Here is a 27416-nt window from a genome sequence, read left to right on the forward strand (position 1 = left end):
GGGATGAAAATCAGCTCGTCCAAATCTGAAACCATGGTCCTCAGTCGGAAAAGGGTGGAGTGCCCCCTCCGGGTCGGGGGGGAGATCTTGCCCCAAGTGGAGGAGTTTAAGTATCTTGGGGTCTTGTTCACGAGTGAGGGCAGGAGGGAGCGAGAGATCGACAGGCGGATCGGTGCAGCATCTGCCTTTGATGCGGACGTTGTATCGGTCTGTCGTGGATGAAGGAGCTGAGCCAAAAGGCGAAGCTCTCAATTTACCGGTCGATCTACGTTCCAACCCTCATCTATGGTCACGAGCTATGGGTCGTGACCGAAAGAACGAGATCCCGGATACAAGCGGCTGAAATAAGTTTTCTCCGCAGGGTGTCTAGGCTCTCCCTTAGAGATAAGGTGAGAAGCTCGGTCATCCGGGAGGGGCTCCGAGTCGAGCCGCTTCTCCTCCACATCGAGAGGAGCCAGATGAGGTGGCTTGGGCATCTGATTCGGATGCCTCCTGAACGCCTCCCTGGTGAGGTGTTCCGGGCATGCCCCACCGGGAGGAGACCACGAGGAAGACCCAGGACACGCTGGAGAGACTATGTCACCCAGCTGGCCTGGGAACGCCTCGGGATCCCCCGGGGAGAGCTGGAAGAAGTAGCTAGGGAGAGGGAAGTCTGGGCTTCCCTGCTAAAGCTGTTGCCCCCGCGACCCGGCCCCGGATAAGCGGTAGAAGATGGATGGATGGGTGCATGGAAACTTTTTTTTCATATTATTCTAGAAAATATATTAATAACATGTTCACAAAATGCTAATTTGTGCCAATTCTATACTTTTTTATCGCTCTCAAGTGAACAACTTTAACCCAAATATTTGGGATTTTTTGGGGCATCGGACCAATTGTGCAGTTCATGCTGCAACCCCTCTCTCATCCACACATTTAATGAAAACTGAAGTAGTTTTATCACAGTAGTTTTACTTTGGGGGGGGGGGGTGCTGAGTGACATAACATTATATGTACTGTATATGTGTGTGTGTGTGTGTGTGTGTGTATATATATATATCAAACTGCATATATATATATATATATATATATATATATATATACCAAGCGGCTGGATAGCTCAGTTGGTAAGGCATCGGTTTGGCATACGGGAGACGGTGGTTCGAATCCCGCTTGGGGCAAAAATGAGCACATAACACCATCCAGTGTGGGTCCTTGGGCAAGATCCTTCACGCTAATGCCTACCTCATACAATGATGAGAGACAATAAAACGAATGACATGCCGGCTCAGACGTCGCCCGGCCAAACAAGGTCTGCGTCAGGTGCTGGGGAACCAGAGCACCTTGATGAAAAATGGGCTACTGGAACAAAGCGGAGATGGGCGAGATGCGATAACATGGCTCTGTTGGAATGCTACTACTCAAGCAACCCTAGTCAGAGGGGTTACATGCAGAGAATGTGGGCTAAATGGTTACTTCGAAACCCACAGTCACGGTTGACCACGAAACAACTAGTAGCTCAGTGTTCCAACATCCACAAACGGCAACTGCTGTCACAACTTGAGATTGATGAGGTACAACGCAGGTTCCATGGTGAAGGGCCCCAGGCTGTCAGATCAGAGGAGGAGGTCATACAAGAGATTGGGAGGCAAGCCCCAATGAATGCAGATGATGAGATTGGGTGGCCAGCCCCAATGAATGAAATGCTGAGCGAGGCAGCAACTGACCTGAAAGCGAAGATCATGGCGAGAATGAAAGCTGGGCAACCTAGAAACCGATTACAACGACTATGTGAAGTACCATCTGAAAGTCTCATAGAAAGTGTGAATGCAGCACTGAGGGCGATCCCTACCGTAACGATCACAGAAACCAATGAGCTGATATACGCTTCAGCATCAGTGATCCTGGAGACTCTGGGCTATAAGACCAACCATGAGATACGTTACCCACCATGGAAAAGACGGTTGGAGGCTAAGATCAAGGCGGCCCGGAAAGATGTGAGTCAATTGACGGAGGCCCAGAGAGGTGTGATGAAAAGGCCTATACCCGAGAAGTACATCCAGATGACCATACCTGAAGCACTTTGGAGCCAAACAAAGGCTCCAAGCTTTGTCCAATCGCCTAAAGCGGTACACGAAAGAGAATGAGGCCAGACGAATAAACAGGCTGTTCGCAACACAACCTGCGAAAGTGTATGCTCAGTGGCAGGGTCCTAACAACAGAGCTGACCCACCAAGACTGGAAACTGAAAGGTACTGGAAAGGCATATGGGAGAAGGAGGTTGCACATAACAGCAGTGCACAATGGCTGGTGACCCTGAGAGAGGAGCACAGCAACCTCCCTGAACAGAACCCAGTTACCATAACAGTGGCAGACATACAGGAACGAGTCTCAGATATGAAGAACTGGACAGCACCAGGCCCGGACATGGTCCACACCTACTGGCTAAAGAAACTCACAGCACTCCATGAGCGCCTAGCAGTACAAATGAACCAGCTGCTGAGGGATGGGACTCACCCAGAATGGCTAACCGAAGGGCGAACGATCCTGATCATGAAGGATCCCTCGAAGGGTGCAGCCCCATCCAACTATCGGCCAATAACCTGTCTCTCCACAACATGGAAGCTCATGTCAGGAATCATTGCGGCTAAGATAAGTGGACACATGGATCAATACATGAGCGAAGCGCAGAAGGGCATTGGTAGAGATACCAGAGGAGCCAAACATCAGCTCCTGGTTGACAGAACAGTCGCACAAGACTGCAGGTCCCGACGTACCAACCTGTGCACAGCCTGGATTGATTACAAGAAAGCCTATGACTCGATGCCACATACATGGATCACTGAATGCTTGGAGTTGTATAAGGTGAACAGGACCCTAAGAGCCTTCGTTGCGAACTCGATGAGAATGTGGAAAACCACACTTGAAGCCAATGGCAAGCCACTTACCCAAGTGTCCATCAAATGTGGCATATACCAAGGTGATGCACTCTCCCCACTGCTGTTCTGCATAGGATTGAACCCCCTAAGCCAAGTAATCACCAAGACAGGCTATGGATACCGCCTCAGAAATGGAGCTACAATCAGTCACCTCCTCTACATGGATGACATAAAGCTGTATGCTAAGAGCGAAAGGGACATAGATTCACTGATCCACACAACCAGGATCTACAGCAGCGACATCGGGATGTCATTCGGGCTTGAGAAATGTAGTCGGATGGTGACTAAGAGAGGCAAGGTAGTCTGCACTGATGGGGTCTCACTCCCTGAAGGAACAATAGCAGACATTGAGGACAGCTACAAGTACCTTGGTATACCACAAGCCAATGGCAACCTCGAACTGGCAACAAGGAAAGCGGCTACGGCCAAATACCTCCAGCGAGTGAGGCAAGTCCTAAGAAGCCAGCTCAATGGCAAGAATAAGACCCGGGCAATAAACAGCTATGCCCTGCCAGTGATCAGATACCCTGCAGGAATAATAAGGTGGCCAAAGGAAGAGATTCAGACCACGGACGTTAAGACCCGAAAGCTCCTAACCATGCATGGAGGGTTCCATCCCAAATCCAGCACCCTGAGACTGTACGCAAGCCGAAAGGAAGGAGGCCGGGGACTAGTGAGTGTGAGAGCCACTGTCCAGGATGAAACATCCAAGCTCCATGAATACATCAAGGAGAAGGCTCCAACGGATGACGTACTCAGAGAATGTCTCAGACAATGGGGAACAGAAGATGAGGCGCTGGAAGAGGGACCATCATGGGAGGACAAGCCCCTACACGGGATGTACCACCGGACCATAACTGAAGTGGCTGATCTCAAGAAGTCCTATCAGTGGCTAGAGAGGGCTGGCCTGAAGGACAGCACAGAGGCACTCATCCTGGCTGCTCAGGAACAGGCCTTGAGCACCAGAGCCATCGAGGCCCAGATATACCACACCAGACAAGACCCAAGGTGTAGGTTGTGCAAAGAGGCACCTGAGACGATCCAACACATAACTGCAGGGTGTAAGATGCTGGCAGGGAAAGCCTACATGGAACGCCATAACCAGGTGGCTGGCATAGTCTACCGAAACATCTGTGCGGAGTATGGACTGGAAACCCCAAGGTCAAAATGGGAAACACCTCCGAAGGTGGTGGAGAATGACAGAGCGAAGATCCTGTGGGACTTCCAGATCCAGACTGACAAGATGGTAATGGCGAACCAACCAGATGATCATAGATAAAGGGCAGAGGAAAGCCGTTGTAGTGGATGTAGCGGTCCCTAGTGATGGAAACATCAGGAAGAAGGAACATGAGAAACTCGAGAAATACCAAGGGCTCAGAGAGGAGCTGGAGAGAGCCTGGAAGGTAAAGGTGACAGTCGTGCCTGTGGTGGTCGGAGCACTCGGGGCAGTGACCCCCAAACTAGATGAGTGGTTGCAACAGATCCCGGGAACAACATCGGACATCTCAGTCCAGAAATGTGCAGTGCTGGGGACAGCAAGGATACTGCGCAGAACCCTCAAGCTTCCTGGCCTCTGGTAGAGGACCCGAGCTGAATGAGGGACGGACACCACCCGAGGGGTGAGATGAGGATTTTTCTTTATATATATATATATATATATATATATATATATATATATATATATATATATATATATATATATATATATATATATATATATATATATATATATATATATATATACACACACACACACACACACGCACACACACACAGGTAGATATCCAGGGGCCAGTGGTTAGCACATTGACCTCACAGTGCAGCGGTACCGGGCTCAATTCCAGCTCTGCCGTCCCTGTGTGGAGTTTGCATGTTGTCCCCAGGCCTGCATGGGTTTTCTTCGGGTACTCCTGTTTCCTCCCTCATTCCAAAAACATGCATGGCAGGTTAATGGTACACTCTTAAACTGTCCCGATGGGTGAGTGTGAGCGTGGATGGTTGTTCGTCTGTGTGTGCCCTGCGATTGGCTGGCAACCGATTCAGGGTGTCTTGTCCTGCGCCTACTGGGATAGACTCAGCACCCACTGCGACACTTGTGAGGATAAAGCGGATCGGAATACGGATGAATGTATATATATATATATATATATAGATACAGATATATATAAATCCCCTCACTACTGCATCACCTCATAGGCGAGATGTAGGGTAAAGCGTGTAAGTAAAGACCTGTAAAATAGTGTAAGTCTCATTCCATATAACAGAGTTGCATTGAACTGATGCAAGTCTTTATTTCTTTCACCTTGAGTGTAGTGAAACTAAAAACATCAAAATATTTACTTGATATCCAAATTACAGCAAAGTTTGTACTTTTTTCCAGTAAAATAAACATAATTCATGACTCAGTTATTAATCAGTTTTGCGTAGAAAACCCCTCACTACAACAAAACATTTACCACCAGCTGCCACATACATCGCTTTGCCTAACAAGGATGCAAAATTCCTCCCGAGTGCAACCTCTGAACAGCAGCAGAGCATCTGGGAACCTCCATTGTATCAACGCTACTCGGTAACCAACAAACATGTGCCCATAAATGTCATGATTAATGTAAAACAGAAACAGAATGGAAAACTACGTACTTTTAACATTGTGCTTCTTTTTAAACCTGCTCGAAACGTCACTTGACATGCTGCTCTTGTTTGGCAAAACCGGTATGTGGCATAAGTTGGCGTGTACCTTTTTATATTTTCTCCGGCATGCACAGGAAATCTGCTAATTTGATTTAAATAGAACATTGCAGTGCTATAATCTCAGATGTCTTTCAAAGACAAATACAAATTCCTATTGCTCCCAAATTTGAACCTTCTATAGCAGTCAGATGCGTGATGCTACTTTGTGAGATATGATAGTTTTGGTCACTGTGTGTGGGAACACTTTTAAAATTTGATAACCTGGCATATAAAAACAATTTTAAGGTCAGAGTTAAAGTGTTGTGTGTGATGAATGCTCCGCCCTCAATAAATTCACAGGCATAAACGTGTTGACACAATAACTTCACTCAGCTCAGATTTTCTTGGAACTATGTTTTGAGGGCCAGTTCACCACTGCCTGCAGTGACTTAAATAATTTGGCATCTTTCTATTTTATCACAAATAGAGGAAGACTGCATGTCAATTTTCTACTTGACTGGATTATTAATACAAAAGGCCTTTTTCACTTCATCCATTTGGACTTTAATGGCTGCCATCATACTCATCCATGTAATTGGATGATTCTCCTCTGGAGTGCAAGCCTCATCTGTGATAGCGCCAGAATTGGCGCCAGATTTGTTGGGGTGCTGCGGTGGGTACTGTAATTAGTTGGCAATTACGGCTGTGATTCATCTCTTATAGACGATAGTATTTTGATTTCAAAGTGTTGCGTCTTGGTTTGTTCAGTAAAAAGTTGAGCGTCATGGTCAAGAGCACTTTCGAACTGTTGTGGTTCCTGATACCCTGTTTTACGATCAAAATGGTCAAAAAAATTTTTTTCCTGATTCTAAATTCTCTCCATTTTTTCTCGAGTACTTTATTGTCCGCACAATGAGGTGCTTCGGAGTGTAAGATGCACCTTCAATGAAAGGCCTATTTTAAAACCGCATTTATAAGGCGCATACAATAGAAGCTACAATAGTGGTTGCAGTTGCGTTATGCATCCACTAGATCCACTAGAGCTATCCTAAAGGGAATATAATACAACCCAGCTTTTTTTATACAGAACTTTCACAAATGCTGCAGCTGTAAAGTGCTTTACAGAACATTTAAAATACTACGTTCAAGAACTCAGAATATTGATCCATATAAAATCCACATCGGATTATTTACTTTAGGTGTGATTTATGGTGCAGAAAATCTGGTGTGAAAATTATGCATCCAGGACGCGGGATGCAGAGATTACGAGATGGCTGCCCATAAACCATCTCTGATTAAAAGTTGCTGCGAAATTTGAATTATTAGAAAAATTGCAGTACACATAAATAGTATTTAAATCTGTCCATCCATTATCGGATTGGGCAGTATAAATACACTGAGGCTTCAAAATTATGAAAAAATGATCAGTTTCTCAAATGCAGTGGACACCCCGCTCAACTGTCAACCAAAAACGCTACTTTTTCCAGCATTGGTCTTATGCCTACACAAAAGTACATGTTGGACCAACAAAAATCTGTTCACTTAACATGTAGCTTTTCCGAAACTGTGACCCCGAGGCACTCTAACGTGGACATGCCGGTGTGAAGCCACTGTCCACATGCTGGCTGTCATGTTGGACAATATCACCCAAACAATCCCTTTCACTACAGTTTTTCCTTGTATGATGTGATCTTACCAACGGTTGACAACAAGCCGTTTTGTGCCGGCATCACAAAAAAAAACCAACTTGTAGTTCGGATTCCTTTGACACAAACCAAATGCAATCTTGAGTTTCCACTGAATTCCTCTTAATTCTTTCTTCATAGAACATCCTCACTTCACGTGTCAAGATAGGGTGATACTCTTATCTCCCTTGTACAACAGCACACTGACAGTAGACAGACACAAACACTTGCAGCCTTCAGGTTGAGATTTTCGCGGCACTGAACGGTGTATTGGGGCTTGCAATCTGCTAAATTAATTCTGAAATTTTAATTGATTGTAATTAAGCACAAGCACATCCACACAGACCCGTTCCCAGAGCACAGCCTTAAGGGGGCACATTTAAAGCATGGTGGAGGGGGTCAATTATTATAATAATAATTATTGGACGTGGCAAAGTGAAGCTATTTTTGAAGATGCCTTGCCCCTTGGACATGTATGACCAAGCCAGAACTCATTTGATCCAGACCTAACCATTGATTTTGATCGCATTATGTTATTCTGACTCAATATCATGAATTATTTGCCAATTTTATGGCAAATACAATTGCCGCATTCAATATGGAGGATGCACCGACATCGCTTGGGACGGGCCACCAGGTTCAGCGGGTATCTACAGCAGAAAGTTTAAAAAACAATATTAGTTCAAATGGCTCATTAATTCTGCCATAAATGTCAAATGTCCCTCCTCACTTGCCGTATTGTGACGCAACAGTGACAAAATGGAGGGAAAACGTTGTCTTATGGCTGAAAACTGCAAACCATTGCCACCAAAATTTATTTTGACTCCACTTATGCTTACACCAACCTCTGAATATATTACAATGATTGCCCAAGTATTGCGGATTTTATGGGTATGACGTTTTTCTTTCCATAGAGGTGTTTACTACAAAGCTTATTCAACACAATTTAAAGGTATCTTTATTTACATAGCGCATCCGCAACAGCTGAACCTTCAGCAATGTGTTTTACATTGTGACTGACAAAAAGGCTTTTTCCATAAAATACAAAATACGTATTTTTAGAGGTTGATGTTGAGCATAAGTAGGGATGTGCACAAGCCGTTTGGTGAAGACTGATCGCAGTTCTCTGACATATTAAGCGATATACGCTTTTTTTGGGCTTATTTTGAGTTTTAGTTCTGCTGCCCAAGGTGCTCTTATTCACAAATATGTACTTATTTTACAAACATGTCTTGCCACATTACACGGTAGCACACAAAATAACTTGTAGATTTCTTTTGAAAAACGTGCAGGACTCTCGCACGCCAACATTCAACGGATATGAACCTGCGCACCTAACATTATTTTTAATGAGGCCATGATTGGCTGTTGCCGATCAGGCTGGCCCTCAAACAAAATCACACCAGTTTCTTGATATTTTTTTATGTCTTAGTGATTAACAACTCAACATTGGCATTTCACAACACAAAAATAGCTACCATGATTACATTCTTCTTATTATTATGATTATGATTATGATTAAAAACATCTTTTTAAAAATCAATTTGTCAAATGGGTGGCATAAGCATCTCAATGGGTGGGCATGGCCCCCTATGGCCTCCCAATGCCAATTGGTCTTTGTCCAGATAGGCTCCAGCATAGGTTTGTGAACAGAATGCATGCACAGATTGGTCACCATTGGTCGCCACTCTGAGTCAGTGACTGCCTGATGCGTGAGACAATGTGAGAAATCATGTGGCGCACATCACTTGCTAATTCATTTCACACATGCACGTGCACGGGAGTGCCACAAGAACAAAAAAATGAAAAGCCTCTATTTAGTTTCATGGGCCATTTAAAAAGTATTCTGCCTCAATTTGGCCTCTGAAGCCAGAGTTTTCCATTTAAAAATGCAAATACTGCGGCTGCATGGGGCAGAAACAATCAAAATCTCAATTGGATCCAGTTAAAAGGTGCTATTGCTCTTGTGTTTTTTTCTTTTCCATTTTATTTTACTCATTACTACTTCTCAACTCCTTATTTCCCCTCTGAGTAAAACATGAATTCAAACAGAGCAGGTGGTTCACTACAAAGTATGGTGAAATCCAAAATATTGGATCATTAACCAGTGAGATGATCAAAAGGGCGAGAAAAGCGACAATAATAATAATAATAATACATTTTATTTGTGGGCGCCTTTGCACGAAAGATGCCATCGCATCCGTTAGTGACCAATCAGATTGCTCCAATCTTGTCTCTGCTGATCATGGCCACGATGGAGTATGACAACATTCGCAACTCCAAACAATTGCATCTCAAATCTTCTTTTCCAGTTAAAATGAATGAAGGTGCCATCCGTGTCAGCATCCCCAAGTCCTAAAAACAAAAATAAGATTGTAATATGTGTTTTAATAAGGGAATATAGTACTTTATCTTGTACTCTTTAAAATGCAACTGCAATTACACAATTAAATACAGTTCAAATGACACTGTCAACAGAAAAACTTAATCAAAGATGACTTTATGTATCCTCAAATGTATTTATGATGCGGATTTTAAAAAGTGTACTTTTTTTTTCCAGTGCATCGGTTTTTGAAATATTTTTATTGTTGTCTATTCAGCGATTTCACCACACGTTGTAATGTATAGCTTTGTCATTCCAGAAATTCCACCTGTTGCTGAACCTCATGCTTTATTCATCCATCCATCAATTTTCAGTTCCGCTTAATCCTCACAAGGGACACGGGGGGTGCTGTAACCTATTCCAGCAGTCCTCGGGCACTTGCCGGGGTACACGCTTAACTGGTTGCCAGCCAATTCACAGGGCCCACAGGACGAACAACCATCCGTACTAACACTCACACCGTGGGACCATTTGGAGTGTTCCATTAAGCTACCAATCATGTTTTTGGAACGTGGGAGGAAACTGGAGTACCCGGAGAAAACCCACGCCGGCCAGGGGAGAACATGCAAACTCCACACAGGAAGGCCGGAGCTGGGATCGAACGCACTGTGAGGTTGACGCGCTAACCCCTCGAACACCTGGCCGTCCTTCATAAACATTATTATTATTATTGTTAAAACCTGATGCTGTAGAGAAAAAAATGAGGGCAGATCTGGAATCAATGCCAAAGAAATCTGGAAATTATGTTGACCAGTTTAATAAACACTGTTACACTGCAGCACTGAATGATCACTGTGCTGCTCTTTTTGTTACGAACTCGGATAAACCGAGTTAGGGAGGGGGATCCAAAAAACGTAGACAAAAACAAGGTCTCCGATGTAAAGACAATTTAATGTCTTAATCGAACCGAAAATAAGCGAGAACATAAAGCGCTGGTCCACAATGAGGACCAGGAGGTAAATCAAAAACGACTAACAAAAGGTGCTTGCACAAAAGAGCAAGAAAGGAAAGTAAAGCCCACAAACTATGAACGAAAAACAATGTAACACTTTGTACACGCATGAAAAGCCAGATCATCAAAATAAAATAGTACTTACACAAAAACTTGGTACCGAGACTATACGCGAAAACACGACGAGGTCAAAAGCCACTAAGTCAATGAGCAATGAGGAATGCAATGCCAAAAACAATACTCCCACAACAGGTGTAGAACATTGGAGTCCTTAAATAGTGTCTCTATGGATTAACGATTGCCAGCAGGTGTGCTAGGAAGACCGCTCATGCCACCTGCTGGCCAGACCGAAAAACCGAAACGTGACACTTTTTGGTTTGCGTGCCTTCACCAGCTGGTGGCACTGGAAGGGCCTCCTTACCCAAAGCCCCACAAAGCCGGAGCAGTTTGCATTTTTGCTGGTGCGTGTATTTTGAAAATGTGCTGTAGTTTCACTCCTGATATTGGACATGACACCATAGGGTGGAATTTTCTCAGCATTTTCTGGAACCTAAGCGGGTTCAATCGGGAGTCAAAGTGTTCGTGAAAAATAACTTATTTAAAAATATTTTTTTACCGGTCGATCTACGTTCCAACCCTCATCTATGGTCACGAGCTATGGGTCGTGACCGAAAGAATGAGATCCCGGATCCAAGCGGCCGAAATGAGTTTTCTCCGCAGGGTGTCCGGGCTCTCCCTTAGAGGTAAGGTGAGGAGCTCGGTCATCCGGGAGGGGCTCAGAGTCGAGCCGCTTCTCCTCCACATCGAGAGGAGCCAGATGAGGTGGCTTGGGCATCTGATTCGGATGCCCCCTGAACGCCTCCCTGGTGAGGTGTTCCGGGCATGTCCCACCGGGAGGAGACCCCGAGGAAGACCCAGGACATGCTGGAGAGACTATGTCACCCAGCTGGCCTGGGAACGCCTCGGGATCCCCCGGGGAGAGCTGGAAGAAGTAGCTAGGGAGAGGGAAGTCTGGGCTTCCCTGCTAAAGCTGTTGCCCCCGCGACCCGGCCCCGCGGTAGAAGATGGATGGATGGATGGAAAAATATTGTTTTAATTTGAGAGCTAATTGCTTGCTTCTCAGGTACCAAGCGAAGCAATATGAAACAATGGAGTACCATGACATATAACTATATATTTTTCGAACAAAAGGCCAAGTGAACAATATTTATGTAATCATAGCATGTTGCATGAATGTTTGATATGAAGCATGTATCATTTTTACCTGGTTGATTTTTTGGGCTCTCATATTTTCTGACATCCACTCAAGTGTGAGTCGTTGTATTGTTTTGTTGTTGTTGTTCTTTTAATGTGCTGGTTGCACAACATAGATGCAAATTAGCATTAGCCTAGCAGGCCGAAAGTCGAAACTGCACTATATGCGTGGATTAAATACACAATGTTTGGTTTATGTTTTTTTGAAAGTACAATAGATGGCTGAAAAGCAAAACCAGTCTCAACTCAAATATGATGCAGATAACAGTTGTGCACTTCAAGATTTTCCCTGCAAACCTGATTGGAGGTTTTAATCAGGTGATTCTACTGTTCCCTTGTTGCCAAAGATGCCAAACAGAAAATCCCGCGAATAAGAGGTTTTGTAGCCATTAATGTTTGCACAGTATCAATGTTGTCACTGTCGAATTTGAGCAAAAACTATCAAATGCTAAGTGGTGTGAAATAACATTACTGTTCATGAACGCAGTCACAGTTACTGCAATCTATCCGTTCATCTGTCCAACCATCCATCCATCCATTTTCTGAAAGATACCTATTTTTCCTTTTTTTTTCCAGATGTAGTTTTTTCCTGCTGGAAAATCAAAGACAAGAAAAGTAGGAATGATGTCATTGCAAGGCCAAAACAACAAAGCAATTTACCTGATAGTCAATAGCAGGGTTCAATATCTTGGATCTTGAGCTGCTGTGGGTATCAACCAGCATTATCGTCAGATATGCAAATTAGTAAAGATGGAACCTTCCAAGTGTAGATTGCTGAAGACATGTTTTGTTATCAAGCTCAGATGTAACAAGTTTCGCTCTGACCAACCAATTGGAGGATCAGTCACGCGCAGCAGTCAAGAACAACTGTTGGGAGGGGAAGTTAGTTCATTTTCATGGAACAAATAAAATATAGGTTGTAAATGTGGGTCAGTGCTCACTGCAGCACAACAATTAGTTGTCTGTACCACTTATCTGGGCTACACCAGCGGTCAAGTGGAACAGTCTACTATGTGCATGACCAACGGCTTGGGGAGAAAGAATTTATTCCCCTGACAGACTCACGGGACAACATCCATGGGCCATTCCACAGGAAATTGCAGTTTGTAGAATCATTAGTACAATCTATCAACACTCGGATAGTCCTAATCTCTAACACCCCCCCCCCCCCCTGTGCTCACAGGAAGCACGATGGAAGGATCCCCCGCATCCCTGATGAAGTAGAGCGCTCACTCCAATATTCCGGTCCACTGCTGCCTTTTCTCGCTATCTCACAGGTAAGAGCCGAGGACAACATCCTAGGATTTCATCAATCACAACCAGGAAATGGAGCTTGTCATAAATACTAGCAAGAACTGTTTTTCTCTCTGCTCCATGTTGCCAAGTAAATGTCATGCATCCAGCCATATGTTAAAAAAAGGGCCATGAGAAAACAAGTTTCATGTGCTAGGAATTCTGCCTAGCAACAGATTATAGTTAGGACATTTCCGACTGTTTGGTACATCACCACTGGACAGCAAATACTTAACTTTAAAAATTAAAAACCCATTTCTACGTTAAATTTCCATTTTTGGCATTTTCGATTTGGAAACAAGAGGTAGTTCAATGTTTCATTTAATGCGTATCCATCTTATTCCTTGGCCCCGTGAGACTGTGTGAATTAGGGCACGATTACAGTATGAACTGGAACCTGCGTTTTGTTTATATGATAACTGGAATCCACTTTCGCAGACTTATGGAAACACCAGGTGTCACATCTGAAAAGAGAAAACATTTCAATTCCACTAGCTACTCATGTAGCATGGTAGTACAGTAGGGTGACATCAACAATTTAAAAAATGTGGCTAGCGACAAAGCACAGTCGCATGTTTAGCTACTTTCTGAACTCTGTCGCTTCCAACAGTCAGGCAATGAGCAATCTCAAAAGCTATGAAGCATATCACATCCTGTACCGTTGTTTGAGTTTTGTTCACAGAGGTTGGATAATAAAATCTTATTTACCTTTCGGCGGACGTAGGACCCAGCCAAATCCTTTTAAATAAAACTGCACTACTTGTTACCTGCATGGTAACAACATCTGCTCCAAAAAAAACCAAGGAAAACCTGGTGCATGATAACAGCAACATAATATGAAGATTAAAATACGAACTTTTGAACAATTCATTAACTTCTGTGCTAAATAATTGTATTTTTGGACCTGACCAAACAGTCTAAACGCACATCACAGATGAACTGTTCAGAATCTTTTAAAATTCCATCTTGTGGCATGACTAATACTAAAGTATTGTGTCTACCATGCACTTGAAAATCACCTGTCTTGTGACACTGCTCTGTCTTCAAGTGACACCTGGCAAATCTTCTCCGGTCGTCGTTGTAACACAGAATTCGATATACTTGTATTTTCTGCTTTGTGGGTTTTTAGTCCACAAAATGAGAGGAATACACTTGCACAGTTTAGGTGATCTCTCCAAAAAAAGATTTTCAGCTCAATCCTTTTGTGTTCCCAAGCCCTGAAAATGACCAATTCTCACAGCAACATTCTCCCTCATGTTCACAACATTGCCCTCTGTCGCCTCAGTTTCAATGTTTTCTGGTTGAAAGTCCAACTGTCAGTAAATATCAAATTTTAAACCCTACAGAGACTAATGATTGTTGAGAAAAGGACACAAAAAAAATGTTCAAAATAAGGCACGCCGGGAGACTAAAGCCATTGTAACAAATGGCTGGCTTGCAGTGTCTTACACAAAGCCGCCCATAATTGTTTCTCATCAGAGCTGTCTGGAATAAGGTGGATAGTTAAGTGTTGTATTTGTTATCGGGGCTCTTAATGAGCAGTAGTTTCCTCATCTCGCATTATTGACTGTTCCTGCCAGCTGTCTCTGTCATTGTTTTTCTGTTTGTAGCAGCAGGACCCAAAATGCTCAGGAAATGTTCCCTCAAATAAATCGCCAATGGATGACAAAAAAATGATTCCAAACAACCCCCCCCCCCCCAAAAAAAAACAACCTAAAGTGGATCAATACACAAAAGTGGGCTAACCTTGCCATTAAGCCCCCCCCCCCTCTCCATTTTCCTTGATATACTGTAAAACAGTGAGTCTGTACTTCATTTAATGTGTTTTTGCCATCTGTCTTTCATGGACTGTGTTTACGCCAGTTCTCACTCCTTTCTGCTGTTTTTGGAGTAAGGCACTCAGCCACAAGTTGCCATGGAATCATAATGCACATAAAAAAAATAAGGGTGGTTATCACAAATGGGTGTGTCCAAGGAAATCCGCCAATCGCAACAGGTGACAAATGTGTTCTGAACAAGTGAAATAATCCCTACTAGCGTGCTTGTCATTTCTATTACTTAAAATGTTAACTATTTGTTTGTATTACCATTGCCATTAGATGACAAATACTGAACATACTGAAATGAATAAAAGTGTCTCCACGGACAAAGCCGCCACCATTCCTGAAACAAAACAAAGACCATTTTGTTTGATAATTCAGATGGATGGAGCCAGATGGTTACAATAAAGCACTTTTTACAACAGGAACATGATGAAAAAATATGAATATAAAACTAAAAGGATGCACCTGTCAGTTGTTGGCACACTCGTGTTGCTCTTTTGAGAATATGGACCCTTAAAAACATTTTTGATGCAAACATAATGATAAATTTATACAATATTAACAAGACATGAATCCACTTGGTAGCGTTGCGTTAATTTGAGGTGGATTTGGGAGCATGTTGCTGCAGCCAAAATCTTTACAAAATAGGAGTACCGGTACACTACACATGAATAATCAGGCCTAATTTACCTCAGTACTTTGAATGAAACTCAAAGTAGGCCGGATTATCTCATGTCTCAAAATGATTATCCTGTGCGATTATCCTGTGATGTGCCGAGTGTTCAGTGTAAATATTCCTTCCCGAACTGCTTATAAAATGGTAAATGTTAAATATGATTAATATTTCTAATTGCAAACTGCTTTTGTCGATGCAGCATAGACGTCAGACCATCCACAGATTCTCAGATGATCGCATTGTGTAGATCGATAATAAGGAAAAAAATGTTGTGTTGAGTGTTTGTCATTTGCCCAATAAAAATTAATACTTCAAGATTACAACCAGAATCTAGTTACCAAGGTTATAATCAAGGTATGTGTGCATGTTTTGTATACGTGTGTGTGTGTGCGGTTGTGTTGTGTGTGTGTTGGGTGTGTGTGGGTGGGTGTGTTTGTGGCATGCATGTGGGATGTATATTTCCTGTATGTAGGGGACAGGGAGGTTCTCTATTTATGGTGTAATTTTCAAGTTTTAATTGCACAGCACTTTATTCTATGTATGAAATGTGCTACATAAATACAGTTTAATTGATTGACTTGATATGCTTACAGTTAGCCTAGCTTTGTTTATCTCTTCTTGTTCTACTACAATTACTACACGTACAACTTCTTTTTCTACAAATGTTTAACAGTATCTTAAGTTATGCGATTTGCCTAAAAAAAAAAATAAAAAAACAAAACAAAACAGCCACGCATCCCCATAAGTGTCTGTGCCAGATGTTTGCAGTGTTTGATCGGGTCAGCACACTTATGAGATAAATATAGATGTTAAGCTCTCCAAATCAAAGGATAGGATGTGTATTTTTTCCATCTCGCCCCATTGGAAATGCATTTAAGAAATAACATTAATTCTATAGACTGTTCAGAAAGTCACTGTTCACTTATATTTTCAGACTTGTTTCAATACACGCGCCTACAATATACATACAATATAGAACTACTAGCAAGATGTGAATACTGTATAGCCTCACTTCACCACTCCGTCCCTAGCCCCAATAGTCTCTGGGTAAAGCCACGCCCCATACTAACGAACATGAGCATGGTTCTCAAACATGGCCATTTATGATGTGATGAAAGTGTGTAATTCTCCGAAACAGTCACAGAATGGCTTAAATAAAACAGCAGTGCTGGCAATATTAAACTCATAATATATGGTGTAAACAAGTTGACAGTAGCCAAAGCTGCTACAGCGCTAGCATGACTTGTTTCTCCGTATAACACTTTGGGCACACACAGCGCTGTGTAACTATGTACATGGGTGGAGTTTCTTTCTTTTGTTTTTTTCCTTGGCTTTGTGCAGGTAGAACTGAGCGTAACGGGGCGCTTCCCCACTCGTGCGCCATTGTGAGATAGAATGTAGCCGACTCCAAGCCAATAATAGCGGCATCCCTCATTTGCATTAAAGTCAAGGAGGTTGAAGGGCATGTGTGGAAACAGAAATAGACTTGCTGGGTCTATGTATGAAATTGGTGTGCGAAAAAATGTGTTTATATATGTGAACTGCAAGATCCCCCCCCCCCCCTTGTGGATGATGTAACTGGCCGCGCATGTGACGTGGGCAATCGGATACTGCCTTGCGCCGTCGATCGTGCGTGTGTGAATTCCCCCATCCCCAACAATTTTTGCGGTACTATGACAATATTTTTGATATGTTCATGATTATATTTTGTTCAATGAAATAAAGGTGATTAACTTACCTGTCTGGCAGAAATGTCACTAGGGCTGCATTGTTTTTCAATGCTCTCATCTTGAGGACTCTTCACTCTGCTTCTCTTTGCTAGTTTTTCTCAGACGCGATTAGAGGCACGAGATGGAGCCAGAGGGGACCTTTTTTTACAGACATTTTACTCTGATACTACTGTTAGGTGCCTTCGTTACATCCCAGCTGGATTACTGTAATGCAGTCAGCCAATCCTCCATTAAGCGTCTCCAGTTGGTCCAGAATGTTGCTGCTCGCCTCTTGACTGGTACTTGTAAGAGGGAGCATATAACTCAGACTGTGTCATCCCTGGCTCCCTATACATTTTAGAGTTCTTTTTAAGATCCTATTACCGGTATTTGTTTCCAAATCTTCAAATGGTCTCGCTCCACCTGACCTCTCTGAGCTCCTCCAACCCTACACACCTGCCCGGTGCTTCAGGTGTGTGGACCAGACACTATTAGAGGTACCGAAAACTAAGAGGAGGCTGAGATATCCCGAGCCTTATCTGTTGCTAGTACTTCTCTTTGGAATGAGCTCCCACTGAACATTCACTGCCCATCTTTAAAACTCGTCTTCAAAACTCATTTGTATTCTTTGGCTTTTGACTCAGCATGAGTCGGACTTGATCGTAGTTTTACTGTTTTTGTGATTTCTACTGTATTCATAAATAATTTATTGTTTGTTATATGATATTTGCTCCATGTACTGCACTTTGTATACAGTGGTGGTTGTTTTAAAGTGCTCTATAAGTACAGTTGGATTTAGTTGAGAAGTCACCCTGACATTTTTATCAAACAGAGGGGGGGTGGAATTGCAATCTCTCTCTTTAAACAGCATACATTAGCCATATTTCTAACATTTTTATTTTATATTTTATTATTTTATTTATTATGTATTATTTATATTCTAACAATTTAAATAAAACCTCTCCTCTCACATGAACACTTTGAGACAGTAATTCATGCCCGGCTCGATTACTGCAATGCCCTGTACTTTGGAGTCAGCCAGTCCTCCATTAAGCGCCTTCAGCTGGTCCATTATGCCGCTGCTCGCCTCTTGACTGGTACTCGTAAGAGGGAGCACATAACTCCTACTCTGGCATCCCTTCACTGGCTCCCCATTCATTTTAGAGTTATTTTCAAGATCCTCCTCTTTGCTTTCAAATCTCTGAATAATCTCGCGCCACCTTACCTCTCTAAGCTCATCCGTCCCTACACACCTGCCCAGCGCCTAAAGGTCTGTGGACCAGACATTATTAGAAGTACCAAGAACTAAACTGAGGCTCGGAGGGGATCAAGCCTTTTCTGTTGCTGGTCCCTCTCTCTGGAATGACCTCCCACTGAACATTCGGCAAGCCTCCTCGCTGCCCATCTTCAAAACCCTCCTCAAAACTCACTTGTATTCTTTGGCATTCGACTCAGCATGACTTAGATTTGTTATTGGTTTTACTGTTTGGTGCTTTGTACCGCCTTTATTACTGATTTGTCATACTGTTTATTGTGCATGTTAAATTGCTCCATGTACAGCACTTTGTATGCAGCGATGGCTGTTTGAAAGTGTTCTATAAATACAGGTGACTTGACTTGACATTTTTGTTTGTGTTTGGGTGTCACCGGCATGAATGATTTGCAAAGCCTTTACATGAAGATTTGCATGCTGTGTGATTGCCGCTCACCAATCAAGTTTGTCTTTTCAGTTCTCAAAAGCACTTTATTACAGCTGCAGCTGTTGTGAAAGCACGATATAAATAAAGATGTATTGTCTTGTATAAAAAGTTTCACCTTGTAAACAGATGGACAACCTTTCTGCTGCTCGCTTTTGAATAAAAAGCTTTTGATGCACCAATCGAGAGAATTGATTCTCGAAAGAAAGGCAGGCACTTCAAAGTAACAAGGAAAGCGATTGAAACTTAAATTTGCCACACTGGTGGTAATTTATTTAATTTACTCCCGGATTAAGAAATGTATTTCTGATGGCAGAAAATACTCGAGGAAGTGCATTGGTGCAAAATAAACCATAGTTTGTTTTTATTTCCTCAAACTCATGTTTACATAATGAGGTGCCTCTTCCCCGTTCAATTTCCTCACCATCTTGTTTTTCTATTTCCAACAAACAACTCCACTGGAGCATGGTTCCAAGCAATGACATCCAAAAAAGGAAATTATATTGCAACACTGATACCAAAAAATGGATATGCAGTTGCAAAACATAATAGAATGGTCACGGTGTATTGAAGTACTGGCAATCGCTGCCCCTAACTTTCCTAGTCTAAAGAAACCACATTCCGTGGATTTTACCACCATTTACGTTGGTGGTGGAACATAAAATATTTCCAGTGAACTTTTTCAATTGTGTCTCTAAATGTCACTTCAAATTTCACTCTCGTCCTGTTTATCTTCTGGTTCAATTTCTATCACAGCCCATTGAAGCAGAACATGTTGACAAGGCTTGCTTCAAATTTTCCTCGCCTGGGAGCCTCATCCCATTCATTTCCATCTACTACGATCATTATCAACTTCTTCGTTTTAAGCGTGACTGCAAACAAAGCTCCCCTTCTTTTTTACTTTCTGTTTCAATTCCTACTGCAGCCTGTTCAAGTAGAACATGTCTGAGTGCTAACTATGCACACGTCCATTCATTTTCCATCTTTTATGTTGGTAGGATATGAGATGTTACACTATTTGCAATTAACTTCTTCAGTCTCACTTTGTCTCTGGACTTAGTTCTTTTCCTGTTTACCAAATGGTTCTATTTCAACTGCAGCCCTACTGTGGTACAACCTGTGGACAAACCTAGCACTAAATTGGCCGACCTGTTCAACTTCACGCTCTTAATTTTTGTTTTGTTTGCCCAATATTCTTTATTGTTGAATTCCTAAAATGATCATTGCTATTTTTGTTTTTAAATGTATTGTTTCTGATTGGAGCCCGTTTAGGCAGCAAGATAGTTCCCGATGCCCACTCCCAAGCACTGACATCCCAATCTCAAAGTCAGTCAGCAGTATGCGTACATGCTCCATTTCAAGTCGAGCATATGGAGGTGGACTGTGCAGACTCACACATTGACCATGGTAAGGCTTATCTCGAGTCAATTTACTCGGCAGAGGAAGTCTTCTGGAGCTATTCAGACCTTTTCAGTCATTGATTGACTCTCTTTGAAGTCTGGTTTCCATTCCAAGATGAGAATAAACCCGACAGCATCAATTAGGTACCGGGGGAGAAGATTCTTTGGCGGCAAATCATTTGCATGTTTGCCATAGGAAATGAAAGAAAAAAAGGGCACTCTGATGTACGGACTTAATTAATGAACTTGTGAAGCTGTGCAGCCGTGGTTCATGGATATTTATGCTCTCCTTTTTTACGTGTCTGCATGCTGTGTTTTTTAATTTTTTGGGGGGCAAGTGCCGCCAGTCGAGCGGCAGCACTATTAATAAGGCACGCCGCTATGCGCCACGACAACACTGAGTTGAAGAAATTTCATCCTGCCGTGCTTTTCAAACAGCAGCAGCACTTGCACCCTTGGGAGGCCTCCACATTGTCTTCGTAGTGACACTGTTACGCAACCGTCTACTGTTATTTGCATTACAGAAATGACTCTCAGTTCCCGTTTGTGATTAAAAATAATAATAAAACATGGTCCGAGCAATAATCAAGGTACCTGTCAAAAATGTAGGTTCTAAAAGACTATTTACAGTGTATTAAATGAAAAAGAACCGAAAAATGGGTCAAAAAAACAAAAGGCAGCAAGAGCTGGCAAGCAAACAAAGATCCATCCATCCATCCGTCCATTGTCCGAACCGCTTGATCCTCACTAGGGTTGCGGGGGGTGCTGGAGCCTATCCCAGCCGTCTTCGGGCAGTCGGCGGGGGACACCCTGAATCAGTTGCCAGCCAATCGCAGGGCACACAGAGACGAACAACCATCCACGCTCAAATTCACACCAAGGGACAATTTAGAGCGTCCAATCAGGCAAACAAAGATTCTACCATAAAACAAACTAATATAAGAATGAACTAACCAATAACGAAGCAGCACAAAGCGCAAATTCTTGAAAACACCTTTTGGAGGCTAAGAGCAAGTGAGCTACTGTCTCTTGTTTAGGAATTCTTCCTCTCTTTTAGTTGGATCTGTAAGAAACAAAGACTGTAGAACATTGTTGAGGAATTTCGGCTTGCTATGTGTACTATTGATACTGGTCTCTTTCCTGAACATCGGTTAAAACAGAGAATGTAGTGTGAAGTTTAGATCCTATTTCCCCTTGAGTGATTAACAGCCCCCAAGTGTCTTCTGGGCTCCCATCTCTGCTGAGCCCCTCAGGGCTGTCAAGTTCCCTGAGAAAGGAACTCCAATCTTATAATTTGTGCACAGCAGATGTGGTCTGTACTTTGTCAAAATGCCAAGATTTGAACTGCATTGACCTTTCTTTGTTTCTGATTTTTACATAATGGGAAGGACTGCCCGCCCCTCATTAACATAATTAACATACTATGCCTATATATACGTGAGACTGTATTTCTTCGGGGCTTCCTGATGAAATCTGAGACTCTCAGGAGCCCGAATCGATTCGTGTTGCATTGTGATAAACTGAAGAAAAGACGAATCTTTATATCTGGCACCTTGAGTTGTTGGCCAATCAGGAAGGGCCACTCTTTAGTCTCCGCAGAGATCCTCTTTAAGACAGGAGCACTCATTTTCACATCCAACACAATAGACAGCAGCCTCACACACACACCACACTATGGTGGCATTTCAAACCTTTTTGAAGTTTTATTTTCCTTTTCCAAGAAAGAGGAGAAATGCTGGAGCTTGAAAGGCGTGCCAAATTTGCGGCATCAACAATTACTCATGGCTATCGTTGCAATTACAAATTTTAATGTTGATTTTTAGAAAATATTTTTACCTCATTTATTGCATACACGTTCAGTTGCTTTGTTCGACAGGCCATTTCACCTGTGGAGCTGTCACATACAGTGCAGGAACAGGAACTCATCATTTCTTTTTGTGACTGACACTAGAAGTCAATACCTACCACCCAGAGGATCAGGACAACATTGTATTTGGCCAAGGTACATGCTGCTAAATCAGCACTCTACCAGACAGGTTTTCAATCTCAAACCTTCAGGGCTTTTTCTTTCTTTTTATTTGTAGAAGCACCCTTGTGGTTTTAATAGCAGATTTTTTGGGCCAGTGGTCAAACCTCTGTGTTTTTATCCCCAGTTCGCTGAAAGCAATTTACAGACTATTCATTTTGCTGGTGCTGACAGGGTACTTGTTGTGTAAATTGTCACCAAAAAACCCCCAAAATACAGTAGACAGTAGTAGCAGGGATACAGTATACCTTATTTGTGGTGGATAGAGACCGAGCCCCTCTGCAAAGAGCGACTACACGTAAATATTTCATGCTCCCCTATAAGTGATTATAGTTGCCAAAATTCATAGTTTAAACCATAAACATACCACAACCAATGATCCTAAAACACTGCAGTGGCATTTTAAATGCCAACAATCAATTCCGGCTTTGCTGTACTTAAATTCAGTCCATTAATCAGCATACAGCTAAGCAGGCAGACAAATAGGCCCAAGTTGTGTAAAATTGCAAGAACGTTGGTGTTGACTGACCCAAAACTGGTGATGCACGCAGTGACCAACTGGCGCTCAAAGATAGGTTTTGCGATGGTCTGAGTTGTTATTACAGATTCCATTGGCTTTGATGCTGTGTTGAGTTTGGCAAAACACAACAAACATTGGACGTGCCATTTCTATCCTCTCTGGCTGACTCTCATTGACCAATTTTCGAAGCCTGTTGTTTGTGATTACGGTAAATGAACAGATGAATGACCGTCTTCTTCAATGGAAGTTTGGATGAGTGCAGGTTTGCTTGAATGCACACCGAGTTTGATGGGGATTTTTTTTTTTTTTTATTGTGTGTGTGGTGAAAGCCGAGGATAACTGTTCAGTCAATTGAAGAGACACTGTAATACAAATCTAGATTCGTGATTTCGGGGCTAAGAGTGGAGTGAGTGAGTGTGTGTACAAAAGACATGAGAATAAGAAAAATAAAGAAGAAAAACTTTATTCGTTATGAAAGGAAGAAAGTAGAAGAACAAAAAGTGTAGGAGCTGCTGTAAAGGCAGCCACTCTCACAGCACCATCTTGAAGTAATAACAACATAATAACATACCGCTAATAACAAAGTTATATAAGCTCCCGCTTTCTGTCACAGGAGTTTGGTCGACCATGAAGCTATTGTCATTTGATTTTTTTTTTTTTTGCATGTTTATGGCTAACAGTATTTTTTTGTTATTATAATATTCATCCTGTTGAACCAATTAGATAATTATTAAAGAGAAGCTTCAATACAATAAGTATAGATACTTTTATCGGGGGTCACCAACTCTGGTGCTTGACAACCCAAAAAACAAAAACAAAAGAACTCAGACTTTTTTGCCACTTAACCGAAATCCTAGATTGTTTTTTTTTTTTGGTTTTGTTTTTTTGGTGGGGGGATGCAGGGTGGGGGTTGCGTTGTTTATTATTATTTTACACCACGAATAATGCAGAATAAGTTGCCGAAAAATTCAGAAAATGTCTTTTTGAAAGAACGAGACCGTGTTTCTGTATATTTCTGGTTATCATTTGTAGTGGTGGGCAACCAACTATCTTGGCAGGAGTAAAACAGTATATTCTTCAAGTGTACCTAATAAAATGACCAGTGAGGCTATTATTCCAGCCGTTCAAACTGCATGCATGGTGTCGCGCGGAGCAGTGCACACTGGGTAATGATGTATTATAGTCAAAGGACTTTGAGTTTCACAAAGCGCAAGAGAGTAATAGAACCAGAAAAAGTACTGTGGGCTCATGTGAAGTCCCAGAATGCTCGAGGCTGAAAATGACAAGTGCAGCTAATCTGTACTGTTGCGTACCGGCACTGAATGAAACTGATGGCAGCTCAGTCTGGGATCATTTCACATCTTGAGACAGAGATGGCTGAGCATGTCCGGACCCAGTGGCCGAGTAAAACAGCCGCACCAAAGCACGTATATAGCCAGATTTATAGCATGTTAATACCCTCACGCTAGCCTTATCAACACTTTGTTGTGCAACATATCAGTTGGGGAAATGATTATTTGTACCCGTGCTCAAAATGCGCATGTGTAGGCCCTGTCATGATTCGGTTTAGGGACCGACAGGTGGCACTGTACGGCTCCCCCGGCAGCTGCACACCTGTTGGTCATAGGTAATTAGGGCCTTAAAAGGACTCCCAGCCCGAACACTCAGTGTCAGGCCATTGTTTGCTCTTGCTGAGTGTCGGGTTTGTTTGTTGCCTCTTGGCTATTGTCATGTTTGTTTGCTGCTATCAGGTTTGTTTCAGTCATGTTTTGGTTGCTGTTTTATCTTCAGTCATGATTTTTGTTTGTTACTTTGGACTTTGTTTAGGATTTAGTTTTCTGTGTTTTAAATACACTTCTTCAAATACACCCCGCTCCTCCCTCCTGCCTGCTTTTTGGGGTCCACCACCACCTCGCAAATGTGACAGGTCCGCCTTAAATTCGCAGGTGAACATCACATGAACATTTGTTACTCAAACAAAGCTTGGGAGAAAGTGCTGTGGTCATATGAAATGAAAGTGAAGCTATGTGGTGCATGAACAGCATGTGCATCATCAGAAGCTAACGCAGTTCTTTGCTCTCAACAAAACTCAGTTACAGCTCTGCATACCTTTTTGTTTCTTTGTCACGATAGTGGTGCTACACACCAATGGGGGATGTGTTTATTAGATTTTTTTTTCCTGCATGACAGCCTGCCTCATAGCGTTTCAGTCAGTTTAGTCAACTGGCCAGACTGCAGACCACAGTTGAAATTGTTTCTGCATCCACACTTAGCCTTGCTGATCATGCCATGGGAACAAAGTCATGATGTAATGCTGATGAGGAACAGCGTGCTCACGGACATTTTCATAAACAGGAAGTTGATTGGTGGTGGTGGACAGGCACTCCAGAGACTCAACTATTTTATGGAAGGACTTAAAAAGTACATTTTACATAACATTGCACCGTTCTTCATAGAATGGCACCCTCATTGCCTTGTATTGGAATGAAATATCTCATTGAAAAGAAAAAAATAACTAAAAGGGCTTAGGCTGAATGAAGGTCAGCACCAGAACTGTTTCTAACTGGAGTGCTATGTGTTTAAAAAAATCTTTTTCCCCTGTACAAATCATCTTTTATATGAAATCAGCATGCAAGCACTGCAACGCAAGATTGAATGAAACTTAATGGTGTGGTAATTAAGTTTGAAAGACGACTTTCATTTTAAGAGGCTCCCTTTGTGCGGGCTGCAGAGAGGAAGAAGAATGTTCCCTTATTGCGATTAAAGAAAAAAATGAGAAGTGTGCAGAATCGTGTGTGTGGTTGTGCTTGTAAAGCATCTGAGCCATGTTGTTCCTCCCTTCCTTCAACTTCCTGCAGTGCAAATGCGCATGCTGCAAAAAGAGGAAGGAAGTGAAATCCCATTCTCACATTTCAACGCCAACGTCTTGCTCCTCACCCGCCAACGCACTTCTCCGACTCAAATTTCCTGCTACTTTTTTTTCTTTTCTTTTTTTTTTTGATCGACAGACTTTTAGCGCTTGCCATCGTTGCGCGACCATGATGGCGAACAACTTCTCATATGCGCTGCTCCACAGCGCCCCCCGCAGACCCCTGCTCAACAGGAGATGCCTGAGCGACGTGAGTATGACTTTTTGGCGCTTGTCCCCTCAAAGGTTCTCAGGCATTGCTGATTCCAGATGAGACGTTTTGGCTTTTGTTATGTCTGAACTCCTCCATGGAGAGAGAGCATGTGCTTGTGGGTCAGTCGTCAGTGAAGCGTCAGAGATGAGGCCCCTGTAGAGCGGGGGTGGGGGATTGGTGTTAGGAGGACAGGGATGGTGAGGTCAACTCGGTCACCAAATTTGGGGAGCGTTGGCACAAAAAGTCAAAGTCTTCAGAAGAAGATACAGTAAGAACTGATTCTCAAATCCAGATCCATCAAATGCAAAGTTTTTCGACCATTATTGAGCCATAGCAAAACCTCATGGCATCCCACCAAACGAAAATATTACAAGCAGTTTGACTCAATTTGCGCTGGGCCTGTTTAGTGGAACTCAAAGCTATGATTCTGTTCTACAAATCGCAACAGCAATGTTGTTAACCAGACCTTCTGCCGTCTAAGGGAAGACTATTTCATTGTTCTGCCTATCACTACATTCACTGGCATGGATAGATGAACAAAGATAATTATTTATAGTTGATGAAAAATCATTTTACACCAATTAGGTTGTGTTACTTTGGTGCTATACTGAGTGATTTTTCTAAAGTTGAAAGCGGTGAGCAACAAACGTAGTTTTTTTATAATTATTTAAGACTTATGGAGACCTCTCCCAACCTACCTCGCCCAGACTGCAACTGAATAGTTCTTGCATGACGCCTCCACTTCTTACTTGAAACAAATTGTACAGTCTGTATAGTAGGAAATTTATGTGTACGTTATGTGGCGACAGCTACTTCTACTTCCATTAGCATTCCAGCTATTTGATTGTTTAGGTGTCTCCCTGTGAAAAAACACTAGCGGTATGCACATACGTATTTGAAACGTGCGTGTGCGTGTGCGTGTGCGTGCGTGTGCGTGCGTGTGCGTGTGTGTGTGTGTGTGTGTGTGTGTGTGTGTGTGTGTGTGTGTGTGTGTGTGTGTGTGTGTGTGTGTGTGTGTGTGTGTGTGTGTGTGTGTGTGTGTGTGTGTGTGTGTGTGTGTGTGTGTGTGTGTGTGTGTGTGTGAGAGAGAGAGAGTGTGCATGCGTGTGTGGACGCATGTGTTTGGCAAGCCACTGAGATGGTCCTTTGTAAATTTCAGATGTCATGTGGAAACATCAGCTTGGCATTTCAGCCCAGTGCTGTTACATGGTTAACAAATAGGCCTGAGTCCATAACAAGTAATGGGCCAGATATGCCCGTCTCCTCACATTGGAACATCTTTAGCACA

The 27416-nt window shown here is 42.6% G+C and overlaps 1 protein-coding gene across 6 annotated transcripts in view; it reads left to right on the forward strand.

The window, feature by feature from the left end:
• rap1gapb (RAP1 GTPase activating protein b) overlaps positions 1-27416 on the forward strand; it is a 131770-nt gene that overhangs the window by 64332 nt on the left and 40022 nt on the right. For 4 of the 6 annotated variants that reach the window (XM_052075111.1, XM_052075109.1, XM_052075108.1 and 1 more), the window contains exons 2-3: positions 13046-13139; positions 26015-26125. In XM_052075111.1, the coding sequence (XP_051931071.1) occupies positions 26045-26125 (81 nt within the window). In that variant the 5' untranslated portion in view covers positions 13046-13139; positions 26015-26044. The remainder of the gene's footprint in view (positions 1-13045; positions 13140-26014; positions 26126-27416) is intronic. The other 2 variants (XM_052075113.1, XM_052075112.1) reach the window with 1 other exon arrangement.

The sequence above is a fragment of the Hippocampus zosterae genome, chromosome 9 (assembly GCF_025434085.1).
Source record: "Hippocampus zosterae strain Florida chromosome 9, ASM2543408v3, whole genome shotgun sequence".
NCBI classification, from domain to species: Eukaryota; Metazoa; Chordata; class Actinopteri; order Syngnathiformes; family Syngnathidae; genus Hippocampus; species Hippocampus zosterae.